At 39.9% G+C, this 14,416-nt stretch overlaps 1 protein-coding gene across 2 annotated transcripts in view; it reads left to right on the top strand.

Moving 5' to 3' along the window:
- The window catches only part of LOC140194566 (potassium/sodium hyperpolarization-activated cyclic nucleotide-gated channel 1-like), a 255,750-nt gene that overhangs the window by 224,342 nt on the left and 16,992 nt on the right, over positions 1 to 14,416 (top strand). For both annotated transcript variants that reach the window (XM_072251785.1, XM_072251786.1), the window contains exon 7: positions 10,295 to 10,459. In XM_072251785.1, the coding sequence (XP_072107886.1) occupies positions 10,295 to 10,459 (165 nt within the window). The remainder of the gene's footprint in view (positions 1 to 10,294; positions 10,460 to 14,416) is intronic.

Genomic DNA, 14,416 nt, shown 5'->3' with positions numbered 1-14,416 from the left:
CTGCACTCTGATTCTCAAAACATCAGTTAATGGGACACGGTCCTGTAAATGAAGCCACAGTGTCTGAATTTTTAGCAATAGTGAGATCTAAAGCAACATATTCCTATTCACAGTGCTTTTAGACCACTTAGTCATGTTGTCACAGAGGCAGTACAAAGAAGGTTCACCAGATTGATTCCTGGGATGGCAGGACTTTCATATGATGAAAGACTGGATCGGCTAGGCTTATACTCTCTGGAATTTAGAAGATTGAGGGGGGATCTTATTGAAACGTATAAAATTCTAAAGGGTTTGGACAGGCTAGATGTAGGAAGATTGTTCCCGATGTTGGGGAAGTCCAGAACGAGGGGTCACAGTCTGAGGATAAAGGGGAAGCCTTTTAGGACCGAGATGAGGAAGAACTTCTTCACACAGAGAGTGGTGAATCTGTGGAATTCTCTGCCACAGGAAACAGTTGAGGCCAGTTAATTGGCTATATTTAAGAGGGAGTTAGATATGGCCCCTGTGGCTAAAGGGATCAGGCGGTATTGGGGGAAGGCAGGTACAGGGTTCTGACTTGGATGATCAGCCATGATCATACTGAATGGCAGTGCAGGTTCGAAGGGCCGAATGGCCTACTCCTGCACCTATTTTCTATGTTTCTATGTTTCTATATAATGAAGGCAGGGGAAAATGCTTGCTAATGAAAATCATGCCAAAGAAACATGAATAAACCTTCTAGGAGGCATCAAAACTAACAGAAGTGCTCTCACTGATCAGCTTAGCTGGGATCTGTTAAGCCAGTATAACTAACAGGCATTCCTTCATCAATGTGCTAAGCAATGCATTTACTGACTGTTGGATCTCTGCCATGCTGGTTTATTATTTCATCAGATTTCATTAATTTGTACAGATTCTCTTTAATTTTAAAAGGAAGAGACACAGATTTTAACTAAATCTTCATTGATTTAAGAAAGAAATTTAAATATTTATCCTGAAAATATTTAGCTTGTGTAATGCTGTATCTCACATATAAGAAAGTCATTCCCCTGTACATATAAAGGGACAATGGATGAGAGGAACATTCAGCTTCTCATTTACATCATTGCTTTCTTGCTTCTATCAACCTGCCTGATTCTGTGACCTCTAAGATCCTTGCACATCCGAACTCTACAACTTCAAATTTAACATTTTAAATTGACCCAACCTCAGCAGTTTCAGCGCTCAGATATCCTTCAAGTAAAAATATGTGTCATCACATCAACTTTGAACAGAGTATCTTAGATTTGTTGTTCCAGACCCACCCTTTCAATTCCTTTAGTTGTCTTAATCGCCTCAATTACATCTTCCCAAACACCTTGGTATGATGGAAAAAAATATTTATGTAACCTTTGCGACACATCATTCTCCGCAGCTTCTTCCGAAGGAATCTGACCACCAAACATCCCTTTACCTCCCCACCTCTCTCTGCTTTCCAGAAGGATCACTCCCTCCATGATCCACTTGTGCACTCGTCCACTCCCACTGAACTTCCTCCCAGCCCTTAGCCTTGCAAGAGACTAAAGTACTACACCTACCCCCTCACCTTCATTCAGGGCCAGAAACAGTCCTTCCAGGTGAGACAACACTCCATCAGGAAGGTGCAGGAGCCTCAGGACTCACACCACCTGGTTCAGAATTATTTATTACCCTCAAACTGTAGACTCACATTCAAGTACTCTTCATCTCGTGATCTCAAAATTTATTGCTTATTTATTTATTTATTTTTTTTTTTCCTTTCTTTTTTTATCACAGGTCCTTGTCTGTTGCATATGGTTGTCCACCCTGTTGGTGTGGTGTTCCATTGATTTCCATGGTTCCAAATTGCTTGTCAGACAGGAGTTGATGTGTTTCATCTTCAATCTCTCAAAATGCTTCACCACTGTGGATATAAGTACACTATCAGCATATAACCTGTAGCATAAGAGGTCCCAACGCAATAAACCACTGTTACACTAAGCCAAGGGATGCCTAGTGTTCTATGCTCGGTCTGCATTTCGGTAAATCTCATCACTTGCCTGTCCTTCTCCTACCTGCATACAGGCAGAGACAAAAGAGCAAAGCTCCAGAGATGAGGACAACAAAGAGGTAGTTGTAGGAAGCAGAGGCGCATCAATGTGATTGGTTTGAGTTGGTGGACTGGGCCATGTTCAAGGACTCATCTGTGGATTTCGAATGAATACACCATAGTTGTAGACGAGTGTGTCCCCACAAACTCATTCAGAGTCTTCCCCAGCCAGAAGCCCTGGATGAACCATGAGATCCACAGACTGCTGAGTCAAGTCTGGTGACCAAGAAAATTACAATATGTTGAGGTAAAATCTCTGGAAAGCCATCTCACAGTCAGAGTGGGAATTCCAAATATAACTTGAATCAATGAAGGATTCTCGATAGTTGTGGGAGAACTTCAATTCTATCACCTCTTGCAAAGTTAAATCAAGCGACATAGGCAAGAGCAGGGCTTCGCTTCCAGATGAGTTCAATGCCTTCTATGCTCATCAAGACGTGGAGGAACCATCATGAACTCCCGTAGGCCCCGGAGATCTCAGTCTCTGAGGCTGTCGTGCGAGCAGACTTAAGGAGGGTGAACCTGCTTAAAATATCTGGCCCAGATGGGGTACCTGGCCAAGTACTAAAAATCTGTGCTGATTAACTTGCTGGAGTTTTCATTGAGACGTTCAATCTCTCACTTCAGCAGTCTAAGATATTCATCTAATTCAAGCAAGCTTCAATTATACTGGTTCCTAAGAAGAACATGGTAACCTGCCTCAATGACTATCGTCCAGTAGTAGTTATATCCACAGTGATGAAGTGTTTTGAGAGGTTCCTGATGAACCATATTAACTCCTGCCTGAAAAGTGAGTTGAATCCTCTCCTATCGGAGCAACAATGAGATGTTATCTCATTGGCTTTTTAATCAACCTGGAACATCCGGACAGCAAAGATGCATATATCAGGATGCTCTTTATCGACTACATCTCGGCATTCAGTACCATCATTCCTTCTAAACTAATCATTCAACTTTGAGACCTTGGCCTCAATGCCTCCTTGTGCAATTCATTCACTGATTTCCTCACTTGCAGACCCCGGACTGTTCGAATTGGCATCAACATCTTCCCCTCAATCTCCATTAGCATCGGTGCTGAGACCCCTGCTCCACTCACACTACACTTAGAACTGCGTTGCTAAGCACAGCACCATTACCATGTTCAGGTTTGGTGATGACACCACTATTGCAAGCCAGGTCAAGGGTGGTGATAAATCAGCACATAGGAGGAAGATTGAAAATCTGGTTGAGTGGTATCACAACAACAACCTCTTAATGTCAGCGAGACCACAGATCTGGTTATTGACCAGTAGGAGGTAACCGGAGGTCCATAAGCCAATCCTTATCGGAAGATCGGAGGTGGAGAGAGTCAGCAACTTTAAGTTCCTTGCTATTACTTCTGAGGACCTGTTCAGGTCTCAGCATGTAAGTGCAATTAAAAAGAAAGCACGACTGCGCCTCTATTTCCTGAAGAGGTTGCAAAGATTCGGCACAACGTCTAAAACTTTGACAAATTTCCATAGGTGTGTGGGGAAGAGGATATTGACTGGCTGCATCACAGCCTGGTATGATAGTGAAGCACCAATGTCCTTGAATGGAAAATTCTACAAGAAGTAGTGAAGATGACCCAGACTATCACAGTAAAGCTCTCCCCGTCATTGAGCACATCTACACAAAGCGTTGTTGCAGGAAAGCAGCATTCATGATCAGAGACCCCTCCACCCAGGACAAGCTCTCTTCTCATTGCTACCACCAGGAAGAAGGTACAGGAGCCTTGGGACTCACACCACCAGGTTCAAGAACAGTTATTACCCCTCGAACATCAGGTTCTTGAACCAGAGGGGATAGCTTCACTCAAATTCACTTGCCCCATCACTGAAATGTTCCCACAACCTATGGACTCAACTTCAAAGACTCGTTATCTCATGTTCTCGATATATATTGCTTACTTATTTGTTATTGTTACTTCATTCTTTTTTGTATTTGCACTTTCTTGTCTTTTTCATACTGGTTGAATGCCCAGGTTGGTATGGTATCTAATTGATTCTATTATTGTTAGTATTCTATTATGGATCTTTTAATCAGGGTTGGATTTTTTATGGATTTTCCCTCAATAAATGCATCTCAGAGATTTTTATGGTGACGTAAATGTATAATAAATTTACTCTGAACTTTGAACTTGCACTGGATAGTCATTGAGGCAGGTTTCCTTGTTCTTCTTATGCACCTATATAATTGAAGCCTGCTTGATGCAGGTGAGTACCTCAGACTGCCAAAGTGAACACTCCAGCTAGATGATCAGCACAGGTCTTCAATACACGGCCAGGTACTCCGTCTAGGCTGGATGCTTTCCCTGGGTTCACCCTCCTGAGGGATGCTCTCACATCAGCCTCAAACAGAATGACACACAATCAAGAAGCAAGCTGCTTTAGGCAGGATAAAGAACACACTCACACATTGAAGAAATACAAACACCTGAAGTTACAATGGATGTTCTAAAAACAATTACTGAAAATACTGACAACTCGAAAGGTACCAGCAGAGATAGTGTCTATAATTATTGGTATAAAAAAATTACTTGCCTTCATACACACCTATTAACATATATCAACAATTTTCTTAAAAAATCCTGAAAAGTGTCCAATTTTTTGACAGAAAGTAAAACATATCTGTTACCAAAAGGAGAAATAACAAATGACCCATCAAACTATTACCGTATTACTTGTTTATAAACTATAGGTAAAATTGTAACATCATGCATCTCACAGCTGATTACCACTCACTTAGACACCACAATTTACTTACATAAGATCAGAAAAGATGTAAAGAACAGCTGATAATAGATTCTGTAATTCTAAATCAAGCCTGACAGAAAAGCAGCAATCTTTCATATTGTTATATTGACTACTAAAAAGCATTTGATTCTGTCTCACACTCATGGTTGATAGAAATTCTTAAACTACACTCAATAGCTGTGAAATTCCTACACCTGATTAAGCATTAGCAAACTATAATCTCACAATTTATGAACAACCAAAACAATATCAACAACTGTTATCAAAATAAACCGAGTAATTTTAGAGAGCTACTCTCTACGCCCAGTATGGTTCTGTCTCGCTTTAAACCCATTCTCTTATTTACTCAATCGAAATAAAATCGGTATCAAATCAGAAACAACCAAATTATACCTTGACACACCTTGTAGATGTGGATGACTTAAAATTATACATTTCTTCTTTAGTAAAGCTAAGGCAATTAATTCAAATAGTAGAACTAGTAGAACTATTTTCAAAAGATATAAACATGAAATTTGGACGACGTAAGTGCCAGACATTAAACATTAAGACAGGTGCAATAGAGCTATAGAATATAAGATGGAGCAATAGGATACAATACAACTGAAGGATGAATATGAAACATATAAGCATCTGAGATATCGATAAGCAAAAAAATAGATCATACTGTTATAAAGGAAAAAACTTTTGACAGAATTTACTTTAACGGTTAATAAAAACGGCCAAACAGATTTCAATAATAAAAATATAACAAAGGCAATACTGTAAACACTTCTGCTGTACCCACATTAGTATATTTTTGGCATAATATCTTGGTCTGAAACCCTCCCGGAAAATAAGAAATGAAATGACTAATTTTAGAAAGCACAAGGTACCTTCAAACACACCTAGACTAACACTACCTGTGACAGAAGGAGGAAGAGACATAAAAATTTACACACAAGTCAGATAGAACTTCTAAGGATATATTATCATCAGCAAAGACAGGATTCAGCACTCCACACGAGCACATGCAATTCTGTTAAGAAGTACACACTACTAAACACAACCCAGAAAAATAAAGAAGTAAACCTCAACCAATGGAAGATCGTGACCCTACATGGAAGACATCCCACAGTCTGAGCAGACCAGATGCCAACAAGGAAGCGTCGAATGCTTGGCTCAGACTTGGAGACCACTTGCTGAGACAGAAGGGTTCCTTCTGGCGATACAGGACCAGGTGTTAACTCAAAACGTTATCAATAATACATGATATAATACCAACAAATTGAAGCTGATAAATGCAGAAAATGCCAAGAGAAACCAGAAACAATCCAACACATTACAGGATCCTGCAGCAGTTTAGCTCAATCTGATTACTTACCCAGGCACAATCAAGTGGCAAACATAATTCACCAAAATCTTGCTTTAAAATCCATACTCATTAATGAAACCATACCTTACTATAGATACAAGCCTGATCCAGTTTTAGAGTCCTACAAGTGATACTATGACCTATCGATTATTACAGATAGGTCAATCCATAATAACCATCCAGATATAATATTGCAGGATAAACAAGCAGGAACAACTTACTTAATAGATATAGCAATTCCAAACTCACACAACATACAGAAATCAGAAAGTGAAAAACAGCAGAAATATGCAGAATTAAAAGAGGAATTTAAAAGACTATGGAACACGAACAGGGTATTTCAAAGTCACTGCTCAATAGGCCTCCATAGCAATATTTATGTAAGCCTTCAGAAAGCCACAATACTAAACACACTAGAATAGTCCAAAAGCTCCTAGCAATTGAGAAATGAGTGTGCTTGGCTATGCCTGTACCTCAGGTTTTACCAACTTGACCTGAGAAAAAGTTAAGATAATAACACTAACAAATAAATATGCAATAAATATTGAGAACATGAGATGAAGAATCTTTGAAAGTGAGTCATTAGCTTGTGGGAGCAGTTCAGTGATGGGGCAAGTGAAGTTATCCCCTCTGGTTCAAAAGCCAGATGGTTGAGGGGTTATAGCTAATTCTGAACCTGGTAGTGTGAGTGGTGAGGTTCTTGTACCTTCTTCCTAATGAGAGCAGTGAGAAGATATCATGACCTGGGTGGTGGGGGTCCTTAAGGGTGCTTTCCTGTGACAACACTCTGTGTACATGTGCTCAGTGGTGGGGAGAGCTTTACCTGTGAGGAACTGGGCCATATCCACTACATTTTGTAGGATTTTCCATTCAAGGGCATTGGTGTTTCCATACCAGGCTGTGATGCAGCCAGTCAGTATCCTCTCCACCACACATCTTTAGAAGTTTGTCAAAGTCTCAGATGTCATCCAAATCTTTGCAATCTTCTAAGGAAGTAAAGGCATTGTTGCGCTTTCTTTGTAATTGCAGTTAGGTGCTGGAGCCAGGAGTGGTCCTCTGAAATGGTAACACCAAGGAATTTAAAGTTGCTTACTCTCTCCAACTTAGATCCTCCAATGAGGACTGGCTCATTGATCTTCGCTTTCCTCCTTCTGAAGTCCACATTCAGCTCCTTGGTCTTGCTGACATTGAGTAAGAGGTTGTTGTTGTGGCACTAATCTATATCCCTCCTATCTGCTTATTCATCAGCACCTTTAATTTGGCCTACACTGGTGGTGTCATTAGCAGACCTAACTATGATACTGGAGCTATGCTTAGCCTCACTCTCATAAATATAAAACGAGTAGGCAGGAGACTAAGCACACAGCCTTGTGGTGCACATGTGCTGATGGAGATTGTGGAAGAGATGGTGTGCCAATCCGAACTTACGTGCTGGGCCCAGGATACAACCTCTGAAATGATAACACCGAGCAATTTAAAGTTGCTCACCCTCTCATCGTAATTATTCCTCTGTGTTTTGATGGTCAAAGCGGGCATAGAAAGCATTAAACTCATCTGGAAGCGAAGTCCTGTTGTCACTTCTATTACTTGGTTTCACTTTGTAAGAGGCAGTAGCTTTCATGCCCTTCTACAGCTGTCGAGCAAATTTGTTGTTTTGCAGCGACAGTATGGTGAAAAGACATTAAGTTAGTATAAATTGCAATAAATAAAGGAATAGTGCAAAAAGAAAGAATAGCAAGATAATTTTCATCGATCATTCAGTTATCTGATGGCGAAGGGAAGAAGCTGTTCCTGAATCATTGATTTTAAGTTTTCGGGCTCCTGTTCCTTCTCTTCAGTGATAGTGATGAGGAGAGAGCATGACACAGATGGCGGGGATCCTTCGTGCTTGATGCTGCCTTCTTGATGCACCTCCTTTTGAGGATGTCCTTGGTGGGGAAAGCATTATGTGACTGTGCTTTCAGTATTTACTGAGCTGATGCAGCAGCTCTGCTCATGATTGCTTCCTGAGGAGCCTCATTCCTGCATTTACTAGTACTGGATCCATAGGGGCGACTCACTGATCCTTCCCATTCAGTCCAGTAGTGTGTGTTAGTAGTGGTGAGTGTAAAGAAAGTATTGTGGTGTGTGTGTGTGCGTGCACGCACGCAGTTTAACTTGCATATACCTTTCTCAAATTGTCATAAAAATAACAGTCCATATTTATTTTTACAGCATTGGCCATTTTGCATTCTTCCCCAGTTATCACCCCTACTCTGAGGAAGTCATTTGTGTTCGATTACACTTCCATGAGTACTGGCAGTTGTTCAGTACCTCACCAAAGTAGCTATTATTTTTGTGTGAGTCAAGCCACAGGAGCCTGTAGCTAGGCCCTCAGTTATTTACAGTTTAATAACAATAGGTGAAAAGATGGTGACATAACTTAGCATGACATAAAGTCGAGTCAAAAAGGAAGCTAAAGGACGACGCAAGGATTCTGCAAAGGGTTAAAGACATTCTTTTGTCTTTTTTCATTCCTCATTCTGTCTCCCTTCTTACCCTTTCTTTTCTCCCCAGCAGCCGATCACCTCCCTCTGGTAGCCCCCTTCCGTCCCTTTCTCTTTCTTCAGCCCTTGACCTTTTCCACCTGTCACCTCCCAGCTTCTCACTTTATCCTCGCTCACACCCACACCTGCTTTCTCCCTCACCTGGCTTCACTTATCATTTGTCAGCTTGTACTGTTCTCCTCCACCCACCTTCTTATGCTGGCTTCTTCCCCCTTACTTTCTAGCCCTGGTGAAGAGTCTTATTCTAAAATGTCAACTGTGTATTCCTCTCCATAGATGTTGCCTAACCTGCTGAGATCCTCCAGCATTTTGTTACACTCTGTGCTGGTAGAGGACCTTTGATTTTCAATTGATAAGTGCAAGGCTTATGCTCCTGAATACCTCAGGAAAGATTGAATGCTGGCTTGGAGCTCAACCTCTAAGTATATGCATAAACAATTGTTGGTTGTGTCTGATAGCTGCTGTTCACACCTAGGAACAGGAACTGATGCAGTTTGAACAAGTAAACATGCATGTTGTAAACATACAACAAACAATTAAAAAAACAAACGGTACATTGACCTTTATTTCACAGTAGTTGTGATACAGATTAATGATGTGTCACTGAAGTTGTATGTGCCTTTGGTGAAAGCCTACCTTGAATACTGCATGGTCTCCACACCTAAAGTAAGTTATGGGAGTGTACTGTGGTTCACTAAACTGATTCTTGGGATAAAGAATGGTGTCCTATGATGCAAGACTGAATATGATTAACCTATTAGGTCTATTTCATTGAGCTGTACTAGATGCTGAGCAGGATTGACAAAGTTGATTCTGAGAGGCTTTTTCCTCAGGCTGGGAAGCAATAATTGAGCAGAGTCTCAGGAATGTGGGGGTGGGCATGTAGGATTGAAACGAAGAGAAATTTCTTTACCCACTGGGTTGCAGACTTTGCAATTCTCTAATTCAGATGACCCTGGGTCTGCCACTATCAAATACATTCAAGACTAAGGTTGGTGGATTAAATTCAAGACTGTTACATGATTTGTCTCCATGGAAAATGAGAATATTATGCAGAGAGGCAGAGTGACACAGGATTATCCATTCTTGGAATGACAGAAGGGGCATGTGGGTCCTCATGTCTACTTCGGTTTCTGCTTCTCCTTCTTGTACAAAAGGCAGAAAGTCAGCTGATATTTGAGGTATCTCTGCCAAGTTACAACATGTCTGCATTTGACATTCAAGCGTGTATATTTTCCATAAAGGACTCTGGTTGTGATCAGATGTGTGAACCTCAGTTTATACTGCCCTATGGTACTATGAAAGATCAATTACAGTAGCCCAGCATTACCACACCTGAGGCCAGGTGGCCACAGTTATGAAACACCCTTGTAACAACTGAAATTATAGAAATAAATACTAGGTAAGACAACCTTTGATGCCTCCTTCAGATTAGCATCTTGCAGTGAGGTCAAACAGAAAACATGATCTGTGCCTGCTCCTGACAGATTAAGCCTCCAATGCTTAATTTCTATTTCATCTTGTATCCCTCTAGAAATCTGCTTACTGACAAAAGGCCGCCGTACAGCCAGCGTGAGAGCTGACACCTACTGCCGACTCTACTCCCTCTCTGTGGATCATTTCAACGAAGTGCTGGAGCAGTACCCAATGATGCGAAGAGCATTTGAAACTGTGGCAATCGACAGGCTGAACAGAATCGGTAGGATCATTAAGTTTGCAATGTTATTCCAAAAGCCATGTCTGAAAGTGCAGTATATAGACCAGTCATTTCAAAGCATAAAGAACTCCCAGACCCCTAGTCATACCATCTTTTATCACTGAAGGCAAACAATACATTACAGTGCTGCTAAAAAAAATAGGATGCAATTGGTATGAACAACCCCAAAATAAAATTATTAGAGGAGTGTAGCATTAACAGAACAGGTAAGTCAAAGAAGAATGAATAAACAAGCAAAAACAATCTGAAAGAAAGGTGAACATACCCACAGAAACAAGCTCCAGAGACTATTTTATAGGACTTTGAATCATGTGACAGAACCCAGTAGATAGGTAACAGGTTAATTGTCAAGAGTGAAAAATCTTCCAACAAGCAATTTTCAAATTACAATGAAAAAGTTTGTATAACAAGACAAGATAATGTGTTAAGAGGTGTGTCAACTAAACCTGAAATGAAACTTAAAATGATCAACTCTAGCAGGGAATGCAAAAGAGGAGTGGAATGGCGAAAGAGAAATATTAAGAGCTATCAGTTGATACAAGCAAAAACCAATGGGTATAGTCACGAGTGTGTAGAGAGAAAATCAATAAATAAATCTCAGTGTAAACCCACATGGGAATGAAGAAAGAAGTCTGATTGAGGAGAATGACAAAACGGTGAGTATGTTAAATAAATGTTGTTTATGAGTATTGGCAAATGATGGTGGAAATGAGAACAGTGCACCTGTAGATCAGAGGTGATTATATTGTCAAAAGTATTCATTGCCCCTGAAAGCCTTAATGATGCTTTGAGGATGTGTAAATTTATGAGTGAAGCATATGGAAGAAATAAAAGAATGAATTGTAGGCAAAGTAATTTTATTATCAAAGTACGTATATGTCACCATATACAACCCCGAAATTCATTTTCTTGTGGGCATTCACAGTAGATACAAAGAAACACAATAGAATCAATGAAAAACTACACACAAACTAAGACGTACAAACAGCCCATGTGTAAATAGGATGGATGCTGCTTTCCTGCAATAGTGCTCTTTATAGATATGTTCAATGGTGGCGAGGGCTTTATCTGTGATGGACTGGGCTGCATCTATTACTTTCTGTAACTCTTTCCATTCAAAGTATTGATGTTTCCATACCAGGCCGTGATGCAGCCAGTCAATGTATTCTCCGTGCATCTATAGAAGTTTGTATGCCAAATTTTCACAAACCTCTAAGAAAGTGCAGGTGCTGCTATGCCTTTTTTGCAATGGGACCTCCGAGATAGACACTGGAGTGATCCTCGAAAATGATAGCACTGTGGAATTTAAAGTTACTGACCCTCTCCACTTCGGATTCTTTGTTGAGTACTGGCTCATGGATCTCTAGATTACTCCACCTGTAGTCAATAATCAGCTCTTTGGTTTTGCTGATGTTGAGTGAGATTGTTGTTGTTGTGGCACCATTCAGCCTGTGTCTGACGGTGTACACCATGAGCTTCCAAAAGTAAGAAAACTGTGCAGTGGGGAAAATAAGGAGCAAAGAGCTGATGTTAAATTTATATGAACTTTAAGCATAATTTTAACTTTAGTTTATCACATAATAGGGATAATGCTGGCCTACAATTTATTGCTTTATACATATTATGTGATTACTTTTTTCTTGTTAGTTAAATGCAAAATAAAAATTAGGTATAGCATTTAAAGGATAGTAAAACCAATGTTGTCTACTCAAAATTAAAATTATGATCAATTTCTGAGTTGAATTTCATAAATTTGTAGTGTGGAGAATATACATTAAATTATTAAAGCACCTTTGCGAACATCAGACTAGGTTTGGCAAACAGTAAACAGAAATTCAGAAGAATTCAGGGAAAACCTTATGCCCAGACAAGTGATGAATACAAGTTCATGAAGATTAATATATGTGCATTACTTTAGTTTGAATAAAAAATGCTATACCTACCCTAATAAAAAGATATTGAAAGTTGAGAATGGTCAGAAGGAAAGAGTGTTCTGTTTTATAAATAACTGAGTTTAAATGTAGATAGACGGAGACGTAAATTTACAATATACGTATAAAAACGTTGAAAAATCCACAGTTAGACTATTGTATATTGTTATAAAGAACATTTAAGCCATGGAGAATGAATAGCATTTATTGCCGAAGCAATGGTCATGAAGTCACAATCCAAAATTGAGCACATAATCCAGTTTGATGCTTAAATTTTAAGTTAAAGTTACCATCCTTTCTGCTGACCCATTTAACTTTGTGACTGTTCTGCCCTCTCAATCGGGTAGAAATATCCCAAAATATGGTTCCTAGTAGTGGAGTTCTCCAGTGTCTTCAACAACATAGATCCGCACCCAGATTATTTGGTGATTTCCTTTATCGTTTCTGTATCTTTATCCTTGTATTCAAAATTAATAAGATACTTGTTACCTTACAAAAGTCATTGCAGTTGAAAAAAGTACTCCAATATATCTTGTGATAAAAGTCTTATATACATGAATTTTATGAGAAAGATTTGGTTTCACTGGAGGAGAACAAGTTAAAAGGAGGTTTAATAGTTTGTAGAAGTATTTTGATGGCGAAAGATTATTCCTTTTCGATAGGAATCAGTGATATTTAGTGCAGTTTAATAAACAAATAGATATTAAGTGTAGAATGTAAATTGTCCTTGTCCTGTTAACAGCTTCATATTGTGTATGAAATCTCCCCATATCACAAGGACAGTCCTGCTTTAGCTTAATATTCAGGAAATGCTATGTTGTTAAAGACTCCTCTTTATCAACTATCAAACTGAGTTGCAATCCATCTGAGTAGCCTCCAACCTGATGGCGTGGAGAGCGATTTCTCTAACCTCTGGTAATTTCTCTCCCTCCTCTCTCTTTTCCATTCCCATACTGGCTTCCATCTTACCCTTCCCTTCTCCTCATCTTCCCATCAGCTCCCTCCGGTGCCCTTCTCTTCCTCCCATTGTCCACTCTCCACTCCTGTCAGATTCCTTCTTCTTTAGCACTTTACCTTTTCCATCTACCAGCTCTTAGCTTCTCACTTCACACCCTGCCCTCCCCTCCCCTCCCCTCTCTCCCCCCACCCACCTACTGTCCCTTACCCCTCACATGGCTTGTCCTATCACCTGCTAGCTTGCATTCCTTCCCCTGCACCCACCTCCTAATTCAGGCTTCTTCCCTCTTCCTTTCCAGCTCCTGATGCTTGGCTCAAAATGTCCTAACTGTTTATTCCCCTCTATAGATGCTGCCTCACCTGCTGAGTTCCTCCATCATTTTGTGTGTTGCTCTGGATTTCTAGCATCTGCAGAATCTCTTATGTTTGAACATAAACTGATAGCTTCTAACTTACTTAGATGTGAAAGATCCCTTGACATTGAAGAATCATAGGAGGTTCCTGACCAGCATTTACTTTTGTAATTCACAAAGTTAAGAACCTTTGCTATTTTTGGGCCTTTGAACTTTGCAGTGTACCAGATGACTGTTTCATTTACCTAAAGAACAACAATGATTACACTTTAAACAGCAATCAACAATCCAACTACCTATTTGGGATTTCATCGAGGTTTTGAACTGTATCAAAAAATAATCCACAATATCCATTCTTGCTTCCAAAAAGTCAGTGATTTCTATTTACAAGAACTTTCTTATTTGCAGAAGGTTCTTAATTTTTACATCTAAAACATTTGACAGCTGCTTCGCGAGTCAGTCCTTGTTAGGTGGGCTGGACGGTCATTTAAAGTACGGTGTATGTGAGTGTCAACCAAAATGCCAGAGTAGGTGGCCTCATTAGGACTATTGATCCTCTGGAATAACAGATACAGGTCAGGCAGCATCTCTGGAAATGAACAAACTGATACTTGAAATGTCAACTATTTATTCACTTCCATAGATGCTGTCTGACCTGCTGAGTTCCTCTAACATTTTACATGTGTTAATCTGGATTT

The sequence above is a fragment of the Mobula birostris genome, chromosome 3 (genome assembly GCF_030028105.1).
Source record: "Mobula birostris isolate sMobBir1 chromosome 3, sMobBir1.hap1, whole genome shotgun sequence".
In the NCBI taxonomy this organism is placed as follows: domain Eukaryota; kingdom Metazoa; phylum Chordata; class Chondrichthyes; order Myliobatiformes; family Myliobatidae; genus Mobula; species Mobula birostris.
The sequence above is the reverse complement of the archived record's forward strand: the minus strand, read 5'-3'. Positions and strand labels throughout refer to the sequence as shown.